This window comes from Bacillus rossius, chromosome 1 (genome assembly GCF_032445375.1).
Source record: "Bacillus rossius redtenbacheri isolate Brsri chromosome 1, Brsri_v3, whole genome shotgun sequence".
In the NCBI taxonomy this organism is placed as follows: domain Eukaryota; kingdom Metazoa; phylum Arthropoda; class Insecta; order Phasmatodea; family Bacillidae; genus Bacillus; species Bacillus rossius.
Window position 1 is genome coordinate 263107134 of NC_086330.1, and position 16108 is coordinate 263123241.

The window sequence follows — 16108 nt, forward strand, 5'->3', positions numbered from 1 at the left end:
AAAACCTTAAATTATTATATACAACTTTTGTCTTAAATAATTGTTTATACGACCAACCATTACTGCAAGGGGTAGAATAAACATCGGTTGACGGACAAAAAAAAAATCATTACTTCCTTCAAATGCACAACATCGAATTCGTTCGAATATTTTTTTAAATCTTATAATTTTAATCTAAAATATTTGTCTGAAACAGTTTTTTATTAGATGAACCATTTATGCAATGGTTGAAAAATTTCAAAATTGAAAAATTCATAACTCCCTTAGTAGGTACAATATAAAATTGTTTGTTAATCTTATCATTTTTACTTAAAACGTTTGGCTTAATTTTTTTATAATACAAACCATTACTGCAATGGGTGGAAATAACATGGGTAGAAAGACAAAAGGTCTTTACTTTTTAAAAATAAATATACTATGAAATTCATTATAATTTATTGTGAAACGCCTAAACTTTATCTAAAACCTTTGGCTGAAACAATTTTTGATGGTGCTATCGTAAAAACAGAGGTCAAAATTAAAAAGAAAATTCAAACATTTTTTAGTATAAAATTCGTTGAAATTTATAAATAACATCTTAATGTAACCTTAAACCTTGGTCAAAATAAATTTATAAGACCACGTATTAGTGCAAAAGATGAAAAATAGTGTTTGAAGATTAAAAGTAATTGCATAACACCTTAGTAGGCATAATACTAAATTCGTTAAGATTAAATGCTGTAAGAATTAGGTTAAATACATTCGAAATATTTTCGCTGTATAGAATAAGAGAAAATGTTAAATCGTTCTTTTTTTAATATTATAGAACATAAAGGATGTTATGTAGACTAATTTAGGTCCTTAAAATGTTCCAGAATTTTATAAAAGTTTCCGAAATATTTCCAGAAGAAATAGGTATTTCAAAGTATACCTACGCCTGTAGGCTAAGCCGAAAGGGATTTTTTGAAATGTTCTTCCAAATTTGCTTCCTTTTTGTCGAATGTACTTCCTTTTTGTCGAATGTGCTTCCTTTTTATCGTGTGCTTCCAAATGTGCTTCCTTTTTGTCGAATGTGCTTTCGAATGTACTTCATATCTGTCGAATGTTCTTCCAAATGTGCCTCCGTTTTTAATGCGCTTTTAAATGTTCTTCTTTTTTTAAATATGCTTGCTTTTCGTTGATTGTGGATCGTTAAGTCTATAGTCAAGACATTATTGGCCTCGTGGTTCGGCAATTCTTGGCCTATGCACTGACTGGATGTGTCTGACCATCTACTGAACGTGCGTTCCTGGCCACTGAATAGACGTGTCTGGCCACCAAAAGGACATGCGTGGCCAAAAAATTGGCTGTGGGTGACCACTGATTGGACGTGCCTGGTTAATCGACTGTAATGTAGAAATGACCTGAAAACACATGCCATGGCATGCAAAGGACTCTCTTCACCTTCCAAAGATGACTGCAGAAATCAAGAAATGTTAGTTTTTGCTGTTTTATTGTACTTGTAGTAGAGTATAAATTAGGAAATAAATTTTTATTTGTAATATTGTATTATTTCTTGAACCTGTCACAAAAATGTGTAAATTAAATTAAATATTTTCCCCTAAAATTACCATTTTGTATTGATCAAGGATCGAACTGAGAACAGGAATCGATTGAATAAATTATTATTTTAATAAGTTATAATTTATATGATTCTTGGATTTTTTTCCGAGTTTCTAGCAAAATTATTACAGATTTTCAAAATGGCGGTCAATATGATATAATCTTACTGGAAGCTGTTAGATAAGAAATTTGTGCCTATTTTAGGATTTTTCACCATATTTACTAAATAAGTGTTTTTTAAAACTGAAATTAACGTTTTTGCATTGTCTGGGGATGAAACTGAGGACAGGAATCAATTGAATCAATCAGTAATTTAATAAATGATTATTTTGATGATTTTTAGAATTTTTTTTCTAAATTTCTAATTAAATAATTACAGATTTTCTATGTGGTGGCCAAGACAGCTGACAAGATGGCGGATATCGCAGGCAGTTGACTATCGGTTAATAAATAATACTTTATTCTAGTCGGAAAAATTCAACTAATATAGCAGAGATACATTTTAGCAGAATGAAAAATATGTCGGATCCAAGATGGCAGCCTCCAGCAAACGAAAACATAGCACCACGTGTCATACTGGCCGATGCATTATATTCTTGGAATTAGTGTTGAGAGGTCAGTCTGCCCTTGGCTTCCGTGGAGGAAGGCTTAATCACCATTTTTAATCGAATGACCTCCCCGGGTTCGAACTGACTCCATGATATAAGTACGTTTTTTATCAAAATTTAATTAAGTAATTTTTTTTATAAATTTGAATTTTTTTCCAGAATATTTTTCATACAAAATATCGATTTTCAATATGGCGGTCGTAACGAAAAATACAACAGTGATGCCATAACTTTCAAAATGGCGGAATTATATTTTTTATTAAAAATTTGTTAGTTTAATTTTTTGTAAATTAAAAAAAATTCCCCGAGATTCTAGCTTAAAAATTTTGGATTTTAAAATTGGCGGCCGTAACGAAAAGTGCAATTTTAGAGAGTGAGACATTCTATTCCGAGATGGCGGAATGTTCAAGAATCCAAAATGGCGGGAAACAAATTGGCGGAATTCAAGATGGCGGGTACAAAATGGCCGCCGGAGTCAAGGACAAGGTCAAGGTCAAAGTCATACAAGATGGCCGCTGTGATGTCACAATCCAAGATAGCCACTGTTACATCAGAGGTCGGTCGGCACAGCCGGCACCGGACCCTGTCCCAGGAGCCCCTAATAGGTACTATATATCCCACACGTACCCACCCGCGGGTGTAAACTTTAAACTCTAAATATAGACAACGATTCAGACAGTTAATTGGTGTGTTACTTTCATAATTTTGTTAAAAACATAAATTTAACTGTAAATAAACATTATAGTTACCCCCAACATGGATATAACCCACAAAGTCACATTGTTTCAAAAAACGAACAAACCTTGCTACAGTCAGATCTGGAATTCCAAATTTTCAACACACACAAAACATTGTCATGTTGGAAATTGTGCTTTGTACATTAGTTGAATTGTTACTTATGTATCACTATTCCAATAAAAACTAATTTTCCACATTTGTGTCAGTCATTGTTCGGGGACAATTCATTCAAGAACATTATGTATCGCCAGAAGCTCATTTGTTAACAGGCACTAGGTATAGAGATTTTATGAAGAACTGAGGTATTAAAGTGTATTTAAATAGCACTTATAAGTTTTTTTTACAAAAATTGTATAACAATAGCGACATGTGGTGGTTAGTTGCCATACTCTTGTTGATCCAGTGTTGGCTAAATCAACCTTTAGAAAGAAGTTACCGGGCTTTGAAAATTACGCAGTTATACAAAAATAGATCATGTCAATCCTCATTATAAAAAACACTCTATGTCCCTTAAAATATCTGTTTTTTTTATATAAACTAAACATATGGACTCCACTCATAATTCAATTTAAGTAAACTGCCTATAATGTACGAGAGGTCACACATGTAGGTGACCTGCAACAGTCTGTATGTAGTGTTTCGCATTCATCAAAATGGCATTTTGTTTGAGTTCAAATGGGTTTATGTTTTTCCACTGAAAAAAAGTAATCAAAGATGCAGCTTCAAGGGAAAGAACCAATAAAGTAAAGATGTTAATAAATCAAAACTTCAAGATTTACAAACGTTGCCTGGACTTGAAGCCAGTTCCTATTCATTCTCATCCCTAGCAAAAGTTCAGTGTCAGAGGTGAAATCTATGGATGATGGTGGCATACACTTCCCAGGTAGTAGCAGCGATGAAGTCGATAGTTGTTGAAAGCAAAATATATGAAAATTAAAACCGTATTGACAAAGAATATTGCAATCTGCTTAGCTTAAATTTTCGATGGAGAACATAGAGCAATATTATTTTCATTTGTGTAAATACGGATTTAATAACATTTGAATGTTTTAAAAATATTTGTTTAGTCTCAAAACATAAATTGATGGTAAAACCCAGACAACAGTTCTTTTTGCAGTATAATGAGTATACTTTTAGACGAAAGTAATTTAAATTTGGAACTACGTATAATCTTAATATAATATATTCTTAGTGACAATATAATACATTTTTAATTGTTATCATTAATACTATAGTATAAAATGAATAAGTAACTCAAATTTGCTTTACGAAACTTAAATACTAACAATAATAAACTGGTATTTAAATGTCATGAGAGAACTCGTGACTTCTTAGTTTCGCACGAAAGTCACGTTTAAGATATTTTTTTTCTTGCAAATATAATTATCTCTCGCTTTATTGTAAAGCCGTGAAAACATAAAATAAAATGTAGGAATGACTTAAATGTTTTCCAAAATGTTTTCTCTTAACACTTAATAATTCTGAATTTATTCATTTTACAAAACACAAAATATATGTTGTGACAAAGTTTGCTTTTAGAAAAAAATATTGCAATTGTTTTATATGGAATTTCGCTCTGCGTCAAATGCAATATACAGGTAAAAGCACTAAGAAATAAAAATGACATAGAATATGTAACATAATACCACATAATAAAATATGTAATATAATAACACATAATTTTAAAATAATTAAATAAATACCTAACATAAAAAAATTCTCTAGAATCTAGAAAGAAATATTCATCCATATTGTATGTTTTTATCACTAAAACAATAAACGAGGTAATTTATACAGAGAGATATACATAAGGCATTTCAGGGAAACCGAGGAAGAAATCTGTCATGCCTTTGGTTAGAATGTATTCCAGTTAATAGCTGGGATAATATCGGGAAACTATGGAACATATTATGTAGAATGATAATGCACGAATCTGAGCCCGGGGTATTTGAGAATATGAGTACTATGTTTTAAATTCGTTCATTAAATAATAAAAAAACTAATGTATCTTAAATATATATATAAGTTAAATTAAATTATTCTCGTCACTCCAAAATTATTGGCAATTCCAAAAAAGTGATTACGAATAGCATTTTCGAGCCCCAGTTGAATTTTTTTTTGAGAGCGAAAAGGGTAAAACAGGTGTTTTCAATTACAGTTTTGGGAATAAAAATTTGTGCAGATATCACTGCAAGAATTTCTTTAACACGCAGAAGAAGCCTATAGCTTAAGTATTCCACAACAAAATGACAGTCACCACTTGAAATCACACAGAAGCGTTACCGACATGAAGACTGCATGCCAGGACGGCGTCTGGTGCGTAGAGGCGAAGAAGCGTGTGATGCGCGAGCCGGTGTCGCCCTTAGCGCCCAGCAACAATTATACAGGATTGAAACTTTCCGTGTTGAAATTAAGTGCTATTTGCTAATTCGTGGAAAATTTTAATTTCTGTAAAAAAATTAATTAATTTAAAGTGTAAAATTTATTTACCATTTAGTTATTTTAACTTCTTCGTAAATTTAGATGAATTTACATCTTATAAAAAATTATTCTGTGATGACGACTGTTACCTATACTGTATTTTATACTGGAATGATAAGTTCTGAGTTAAATAACTAATATTACAGAAATGTATCTTTAATTTTATTTTTATATCTTAAATTGAACAATGATGAATGTCAAAAGCATATAAATGGAGAATATCCTCTATTTTAAATATTAGCATTTCCATTATTATGTCACAACTGCTGTACAACACTCGTTTACAATTCTGTGGCTACACAAGGCAAGATACCTAGCCTAAGGCAGTCGGTAATAGATGTCAAAATGCGTGGACTCAAGGCCAAGGTGGTATGAGCATTGAACGTACCAAATTAGTTGAGTTCCGCATGAAACTAAACCACAGATTTTTTTAATGAACTGAACACAAAATTCACTTCCGTGACAAAACCCATTTTCTATGTGTTCTATTTAGAAAACTTTATCAAAATGCAAAATAGTTTTAGTTTGAAGTAGATGTTTTCCACTTAACAAAAAAAAAAACGCGCAAAGACGTTTTTCTTCGCTCAATCAAAACATATTAATATTTACTATCATTAAAATAAAAAAGGACCCTTGTCTGTAAAACACTTAACAAATGATTTATTAAAACGGAGTATAAAAGGCTTTGGAAAGAAGGGACGAAGTCAAAAATAACAATAATGCTTTGTAATGCTAATTTTTTTTAACTAGACATCGAAATTACAGAAATAAGATTTAAAAAACGTAACGTTCAAAGTATTTCACGTAAAGCGAGAGAGGCAACAGGTGTACGGTACCAACAAACCAATCAGATAATTGACTGTCACCACAAAGCATATACCGGAATTTGGTTCCAACAGGCACACATATTTCCAGAAATAGTCTTTAAAAAAAAGGAAAAACTGGAGGAAGCCTAATAACTGATAAGTGATAAGAAGAGACCGGAAAAATTCGCGGAGTCGATGCCCTCTAGAATAGACTCCTCAGTTCTCAGCACACTTGGACATATTGGCCTGTGATATGATAGTTCTGCTGTTGAGGTGCAGGTTCAGAACCCGCGAGTTTGTCCGGTCTCCGGAGGAAGAGCGACTCACCGCGACGAGCACCGCCTGGGCGCCTGGGTCAGCGCGCATAGTCGCCGCTCGGACGTGGCGGGGCTGCTGCGGCGTGGAGGCGCATCTGGGGGGCGGGCCGGCGCCCTGGCGTCCCGGCGCAGCTGCGGCCTGCGCGCCTGCGGGGCAAGCGCGGGGGCGGCGCGTCACACTCCCTCTCCTTCCCAACCCCTCTCCATGGCCGGCCGCTTCCGACGCTCTCCGAAGTTTGCCGATCGCTCGTGAAAACCCCCCCCCCTCCCACCACATTGCCAACAACGGCCATGCAGTGTTTTAGATAACGCTAACCTAACCTTCCCTTCCGGGGAACCAACCAAAGAACTATCATTTATTTTATTGACCTAGTCTGACCTAACCTAACATTTTACTTCGGTAAACTTCGGAAAGGTTCGGGTTGTGGTTGTGGCTTTCATCCCTGTGAACTATATAGTCTGTCTCATGCTTGGATTGCAGTACAGAGTAAATGGCGACCACTGTTGCCAGATTGTCACTACCCGGCTTTTTAATGTTAAAAAATTTGCTTTTATATATATTTTAACTGTTTCTTTTTTAATTTTTAAGACTCTAAATTAGTATCTTTTGACAATATTATCATAGTTGTAGTCATTCTGTCGAAAGAAATAATCCAATGCTAAGTGTGTGCTATGCTCAAAATAAAATTTAATGATATTAACAATGGTTGAAAATAACCATTAAAACATAATGGCGTCTATCAATTACTACTTCTTAGAAAGAAATAATTAATAATATATGATGATGGTCTTGATGAAATATAACAGCAAAATGTTTTTTCCAAAATCCTCATTCCAAATTTTCTCTGCTAAATATGTTACACATAAAATAAATAAAAAGGTTCATTATATTAAAAAGTTGTATCTTACAATATTTTGCTTCAATGCTGTAGATCTGACAACATATCATACTGAAACACAGACATCGCTAATGGCAGAAACCGAGCATTGAAGAGAGAGTAAATGCCCATTAAAATGCACATTGCAGTCTAAGCATGAGACACGCTATAGACAACTTGCCACACAAACATCGGAAACAACAAATAATTGCATGCAGTGCTTATAATGCCTACAACTTTCATTTTGATTCAGGGCCTAATATATAGGCTATATATATACATATGTATGTGTGTGTACTTCAGTTACAAAAATTGCAGAGTCGCGTATTTGTAAAAGCGGCAATTATTTTTTGGATTAATTTCACTCATTTGCCTATAAAAATTCAAATTTTAGTATATCTATTATTCGACAACAAGGCCATATCCTTTGGCGGGTACAAGAAAATTGATTCTACTCAGGTGATGAAAAATAACGCTAATTGGATGGTGTTATGTAAAAATGGTTCAACCCACAAACATTTTCAACTGAGTAAATTGAGCTCAAAGTTGAACACACAATAACCGGTATTGTGGCAGTGCGTTGAATGTTTGGTCGCAAGATGGCATAGTAGCAAGGAATGTCGGTTAAACAAATTTAGCTCAATTAAAAGTGTAATTTTACCTACACAATTATTTCAATAACTTTTTTTCCTTTTGTTGGTTAACTCATTTGTGCATAACACCATCCAATTTAGCACTGGAAATCACTAATCAACGAATCCACATTTGAACAACATAAAAATTATTACATGAGCTGTGAAATTGATTCACGGCCTACGAAAAGTTATTTAAAATTACTTACAAATTTACTTATAACATAGGTATACTTCCCCGGGATCAGAAATAAACCAATTGCTGATACTTTCAGACATAAATGTCGTCCCACTCCACTTTGCCATGGAAATTAAATAGAGAAAAAAACGATACTGATAGTTAGCTGAACTCATATTAGCAACAAATCATGCTTTATGTTGGATACTGTACATAAATGGATGGCATGCAGGTTGAAGTCATAAACCAAATTCAATCACGTTGAAAAATTGCCTTTTTCTTTCTCTTTCCAGCCCTTCACTTGAGTCGACGCCTATGCCAGCCCGCTGAGCTTGTAGCTCGCTTTGGTCAATAGAGTCGAAAATCCTGACTCCTGGGCCAAGCCGATAAAAGGATTAGGGTTTTGAAGCTATATATATTATTTATTTGGTTGAGCCATATAACGTAAAATCTCTCTCAAACAAAAACTGCACTATGTAATGCAAAGAGAAGAAAGTTATAAACAAAGGTGCACAAAAAATGTATTGCATTTAAGTGTTTCTGAGCTACTTAAGAATGTTTAAATATCTAAACAACAGATACACAAACCTAAGGTAACTTATCAGTACATTATATTTTATATACTATTTCTTCCATTCGCAATGCTTTGCGCGGTTATTAATCAAAAGAAATATCGCGGAAATGGCTGGAACGCTCCCAAAATAGTAGCTACACGTAAAATCCAATGCTGGCCCAAAGATAGGTAGTTGTATTTTCATGTCATTTGTTTGGGTCAAAAACAATATTTAAAAACTTTTACTTATTAAGTATTGTATATTGTTCCCAGTGGAAACTTTCAGGTTCGGAAAGGCTAGTCCAAATTATTTAAATAGAAATTATCTACTAACTACTATGAACAATTTGTTCCCCTAAATTACAACAATTTGAATGTCTGTCCGGTTTTATCGCACTTTAATAAGTCCATTATTTACACTCCCAACCAGAGCTCAGATCAACAGTGGAGACGTCTATTGTTTGTCCCTTACCACGGACCTCGGTCTCAACACACTGCCTCGCACTACTCACTCGCCCGCCGCGTCGTGACACCGTACCGTCTCCGACGAAGCCCGTCGCTCGTCGCCCGCTATCGCTCGCCAAGATCACTCACCCTCTCCACTTCACTGCTCTTCGCAAGGGTGACCTCCACCTTATATTTCAAATAAAACCAATGTTCATATTAGACTGTGAATAAATATAGTAGAGGCCTAGGCTATAAGTCCAATATGGAGGTGATTGATATGTCTTCAGGAAACAATTACATAATAAGCAATACAAAAGATTTCTTCTAATTAATCTCACAAAAACTACTTTATAAGTTAAGAATGTTATTTCTTTAAGCATTGAGCATGCATACAATATGTCTTGTATGACTATTATGAGATGTATATTTAATTTCAAATCACAAAAAATCGTAATTTTTTGTTTTAGATTTAGTAAAGTTGAGAGTGAACATAGTCACTAACAGTATTATATCATTATTGTTTTCAATTTACTTTAAAGCATTTGACTTATTTCGGTTAACATTTTTTATTCAAAAACCTTTATAAGATAACCGTACTTTAACCTATTTACAAAACGATCTTCCAAACTGTTCATATTTGAAAAAAGAATCGCGAATACAGCCTTTTTAAATGTCTAAATAACACACAAAAGGACGAAACGATCTAATAAATCAGGGTTGGCTGATTTAAGTTCTATAACTAAACTAAATCTTTTTTTTAAATGTATTTTTTAATAGATTTTATTAAAACATTTAAATTCAATAACAACAATAGTTTGCTCTTTTTGTTTATTGTAATTTACAAGAACAAAAAATTATATACTAATCAAGGTCTTATCATTTGAATTATCTCAATAACTTGTCAAATAAACCTAAGCAAAATACTCCTCTCAAATTAAATTAATTAATGTATTTTAGTCAATGGGTAAAAAAGAGGAAATAAATAAATTCATTATTAAAAAAAAGTCCTATTCTGTGGGAAAAAACCGACTGTGGGAAAATACCCTTTCTGTGGTTTAAATCCCAGTTAGATGTGTAGATTTACCGGACTTTAGTGCTTTGATGTTATAACTTTATTGTTCAACCTGAGTGGTAGCAAGCGGTATGTGGTAGGTATGGCTTTCATTTGAACATGCCGGGAACCAAAATAACTAATATGCTGGTTAAAGAAAAAACTGGTCTGAACAAAAAATAACAGGTTGTTCGGTGTTTTTTTTAATTTGTTTGCCCAATGTTGAAATAAATGTACCACAGGAAGGCGCTACTAGTGACCCGACCACACAACTGAGACGTGGAGCGACGTGCAGAAGTGCGCAGAGTAGCGGTCCCGCCAGGCCACTCAGTGGTTCCCGGAGGCTGCCGTGTTGGTCCGGCCTCGTGCGACCATCGCTCCTCCCACGCACAATTACCACTCGCAGTTCCCGTCTCGCGAGGGTGACGCATGGCGCGCGTGCTCCACGGAGCAGTGAGTGGTAGAGTCCGGGTCGAGCAGCTTTTCCTGTGCGTTTACAAAATATCCCCTTGGAAACCAGTTACCAAGAAATATATACTGCAACTTGTACAACACACGGCTTTGGTTATTACTGCGTGCACGAAATAAGTTTTTCGAGATACGAAAATTGGCATATAATTTTTATATTTAATTAAATAGATGTCAAGCATGATTTTTTTAAACCCATGGAAAAGATACTCGAACAATAAATAATTGGGCTTTATTTTGTTTAATTTTATATATTTATGTACGTAGTTAATATTGGAAAGCTATTCAGGGAACGGTTTACAAATAACTTTAAACTATTGGAAGTACTGGGACAACACAAAGCATAAATGCAAGGGTAAGAATTCGAACCTATGTTACTGCGAACACTTTTTTGTTGTGATGCAGTTGTTTTCATTCGAATGTACAAATTTACAAATATCTATAATTTTACATGAATATCTCTATTCAATTTACAAAAAAAAAAAAAAAAAAAAAAATGTGTGTGCGTGGAATTTAATGGCCAACAGAAGTGAAACTTCGGTCTTAGTTGTAAAGGATTATGAGTTAATTACATTTTCAATTACACTATTCACATATAAATGAATTATACTTTTAAAGTTAATTGCACAACTCAACAACTCTTTTCTACACAAATAAATAAATTACAAATACTTTAAATACGATAAAATAAATATAATAGCCTCAATCGTTAGCCGTTACGAAAACTGAAGAGTAAACAAACACAAGCAGTGTTACGAGGATTCCTTAGCATCACTGCTGCGTCATTTCTACCTCTCCCCTGCCGTCTCCCCTTCCTTCCGTTACAACTAGCATACAGCATGCTCCGCTATGTACCTGTCCTCCGCCACCCCACAGTACAGCGGTCTAAACTTTCGAAAGCTAGCGCATGCGTTGGAGTTAGAGCTGTAGCAAACCGTATGTATTCGTTACTGAGTAACGGGTGCGGCATCTAGTAACGAGTAACGAAACGTTACACACGAATGCATTTCGTTACTCGCATCTTTCGTATGTTTCACGCATGCGCGCGCTTATTCGTTACAAAGAACGATGTTTGTTTATTAATAAAAGTATAATTTGGAAATTCGTCGTCCAAGTTTTTTACTGTTTATTAAAGGTATTGTGTGTGTAGACAAAGATTTAGATTCGAACAGAAACAACGTAAGAAAGTATTTTTTACAAATTATAAATATGTATGTTTTTGTTTTTAATTATCGCGTATTTTCACGTTTTATGTTCTTATCTTAAAATATATATTATAATAAAGCCGCTCTAATGAGAGTTAATTGTTTCTTGGTTAACAAAAGCTGTTAATTATCAAATATTTTTAATTGTTTATATTAGATTTATTTTTATTTACGCGACGTCATACTGTACGCGTACGAAATACGACTCGATTCGTTGCTGTTACATAACATAGAATGTGCCATGTTATGCGGTATCAGAAGTAACGAGTAACGATACGAAAGTAACGAGTACTTATTGTTATAGTAACGAATACATACGGGTACACATTTTTTCGTTACTTTTACACCTCTAGTTGGAGTGGCGTCGCTGCTGACGTACTCCCCTCTTCATCCGGTTCCCCCACCACGTACCTAGCTACTCCCCTCATGCGATCGGAATTTTCTTAACGCTAGATAACTTTAGCCCCTTCAGCAAAAAAGTTTCACTTAAAAAAAAAATCACAGTGCGAGTTCTGACAACCACACCAAGTAGTTTTAAAACACTGTCCGCAGAGCAACAGTGGCGTTGGTGCTACTTTTCAGAAAGTTCAAATTTCAGACAAGCGAGACGGGACGGACTATAGCCGGCCACTCGGCCGCCAACTCGCTCGCTGCCTGCACTCTTGTAGCATTAAGCGACGGGAGCGCCTCTAAAGACCGCACAGTTCTTCGTAGTCACCAACAAGGAGATACTCTCAGACTTCCCCGACTTGCGGGTTCCGTCGTAAACAGTGTCATCTGGTTCGTGTGTTTGCTGTAGACTTCAGTTTTTTTGAGAATTCTGTTAATGAAACAAGATTGACTCAGTAGGCTGCCCTTGCATTTACTAACATGCCCTTAACTTATGAATTTATCATCTTAGTTTATACAATTATGTTGGTTTTTACAATAAAAAAAGTTTGCCTAACAGCCAAAACTAATCACATTAACTCGATAAATAGCTGCTCGTTCGCTCGTTTTGACCAATCTAAAGTTTCATTAATCGTTAAATTTTTACTTAGTTTTAAATTTAATATTTAAAATAAAAAACAAAAAATACAGTGATTATTAAGAAAGAATGACATCCCACGTCACTTCTTGGGCGGACAGGCGAGGTTCAATCGCACCGTGTGATCGACACTCACTGCGCTAACATGATTGGTGGTTCACGCGGAATGCTGACAGGCCGACCAATGAAGCGACGTGATGCATTGAGGACACTGAACTCGCCATGCAGAGGCCCCGGGTTACAAAACTGGCGATATTTTTTTTCCCGTCCGCATCTGAAGTAGCAACCGCGATTTCATTTTATAAAAGTTCCTGGAATTTCTATTGGTCAATATCCCGATGTGAGACAGAATAAAATCACATGAGTGTTGTTTGGTCGCCTGTCCTCGTAGCTGTGCACGCAGCACGCGTGAGAGGCAGGCGTGCTTCACGAACATTGCGAGTGCTGTACGAGCTTCCTTGCAGCCAGCGCGCCTCTCCATCACAGCGTCACGCTGTCTTCTTCATTCAGAAAGTGCAGCGCCTACAGAACATTATAATATGAACAAAAGAGCGCGTGTAACTCCGGTCACGTGGTAGAAGTGAAACTTATTTTGACAATTCAAACCTCGACTCGAAAGTAAGTATACCTATTGTAAGAGGTAAAACGGCAGAGAGAGAGAGAGAGAGAGAGAGAGAGAGAGAGAGAGAGAGAGAGAAGTGACTATTTTCTTATCAAACGCGAATTAACAAAATTATTACTCACTTCAAAATAACTGCTCAAGTTATCAATAACTATTGATAAATCAATAATTATTAATTAACAATAAATATTACCTACTGTTGAAACACTCAAGCCATAAAGAAAAACTTTGCGTTTTACAATTTTTTTCAAACAGTTCTGTCATTTGGAACTCGCCAAATCTCTGAGCGAAATATGAAATTCATTACAGGTAGCACTATATATGCGGGAAATGCAGGGACTGTATCAACAGCACTCTCTACGCTGCTGGTTGAACAAGGAGGAACGCGAGCGCACTGGTAGCAAATACAAAATTTAACGCACTCACAGATGACTGTACATTATAGCTATATTTTTTCTGAAACAAGCGCATGCGCAAACACTCTGTGTTATTCTTTAGTTCATCCATCTCTCTTGGTTTATTTATTTATTTATTTATTTGGCGAGGGATGAATCATCCCACAAAGAGGAGTACGAAAACGAGCCCAGCAACGTATATAGCATAGTGCTTTCTTTATATATTTTTTGGCCAAATACCTATTCTCTGTTCTTTTCGCGTCAGAAAAGTTTTACGAAAACGTATTGAAATTAGGCCTTGTAATTTTACTCTCATCGCACCTAAAGAAATGGCCCTTCAATATAGCACACATTTAATTGAGTTGAAAAAAATAAAAATGAAATAATTAACCTCAAAATATAGGTAACATACTGTAACTTGAATTATCAAGACAGAATCATCACAAAGCGAATATTAATCAGAGCCCAATATATTGTCCCCACCCCTCCCCCTTTCATGGTCAGGGAATTTACCTGCGTGTGTATCAATGGGGATTAAGGGTGTATTATACTACTTATTTTTCTTCTATTATTTATGATTCTTCACATGACTTTAAAGAAGTCGGTAATATAACCACATTTTATTGTCTATAAAAAGCTTCTTATACTTAATAAAAACGCTGTTATTTAAAGGATTTTATGAACATAATGACAAATTTTTATGTCAGTCCTATCTTGCACTGAAAGCAGGATATGACGTGGAATACATTTTTGGATTAATCATTCGTATTTACCGTTCGTTTTTTTATTTAATTTTAATATATCTCATTCATTAATCAATAAAAATTAGGGTTTGCCAAAACCACAGAAAACAAAGTTTTCCAGAGTTTTGAAAAACACATTTTTTTATTGATTTAACGATGGAACTACTAAAAATAAATGAATTAATAAATAAATGTAAGACGAAGGTCACCTACGTACGAATGGGTAATCAAAAAACTGTTCACGAAAATGTTTCATGCTTTTCAGTTCATTCTAGGAATGATATAAAAATTTGTAATTAGGTTCATAAAAAAACATTAAATAAGGAATTTCTTAGTAGAAAACACCTTTATAAAGTTTAAATATGGTTACCATGTGAAAAAACACGAAGTATCAGAAGCAAAATCACTTTAAGCGACACTACTACAGAAGGTATTGCCGCAGAAACGTCGGCAGGACGACAGGTGGGTGGACATTGCTCAGACCTGGTGGGACAATGGTGCCTCCCGAGACGTATATCCTACATGATCTACGAGTGATGCGCGGCTCTACAGTTGGTCTGTGGGATCGTGAGACTTGAGCGGAGAGACGAGCTGTGCGGGGTCGGGGAACCACGGAGTGAAGGCGAGCTGACGATATGGCGGTGTTGGCTCGGCGAGTGTGTGGATGCTAGGGTGATTGTGGTGGTGCTGGCATGCATAGATACAGCAAACAAAAACAAATTTCTGTAATTTTACAAAAACTTCCTTTGGAAACCTGGTGCTTAGAAATAGTTTGCAATACTGCAAGATATATACCAATTGTAACTTTGTGCAACACACGACTATTTTTTTTTTCATATATGAAATACGTTTTTCGAGATAAAACTGAGCATAATTTTTTTTTACCGTGGAAATGATAATTGAACATTCAATAATTAAACTTTATGTGGTTTTAACATTCCATATTAATGTGCGCAGTTAATACTGGAAAGTTATTGAGTGAACGATCTACAAATAACTTTAACTATTTGAGGTACTGGGACAACACAAAGCTTAAATGCCTGGGCAAGAATCCGAACACAGTATTACTAGATACAGATAACATTATTTTGATACAATTTTTTTCAAATTGAATGTACAAATTAAAAAATATATGTTATTTTACATGAATATTTCTGTTAAATTAAAAAATATAAGTTTTTATATGCAAAAAGTTATTTAAAAAAAATTATTATCGTAAAACAAAGACTCTACTTCCCTTATACCTGTTGGAAAATAACCATCAAGCATAATCTAGTGCGACAGTATTTCACCCCCCCCCCCGGGTCCAGTTTTTTAAAATCATTTGTATAGTCACATTTTCACAGCCCCATTGAGCAGCAGAGCATAGACTTGAAGC

General features: G+C 34.9%; 1 protein-coding gene across 1 annotated transcript in view; it reads right to left on the reverse strand.

The window, feature by feature from the left end:
- The window catches only part of LOC134530057 (uncharacterized), a 605495-nt gene that overhangs the window by 170896 nt on the left and 418491 nt on the right, over window positions 1–16108 (reverse strand). Inside the window, exon 2 of the mRNA XM_063364610.1 lies at window positions 6542–6678. Coding sequence (XP_063220680.1) covers window positions 6542–6580 — 39 coding nt within the window. The 5' untranslated portion in view covers window positions 6581–6678. The remainder of the gene's footprint in view (window positions 1–6541; window positions 6679–16108) is intronic.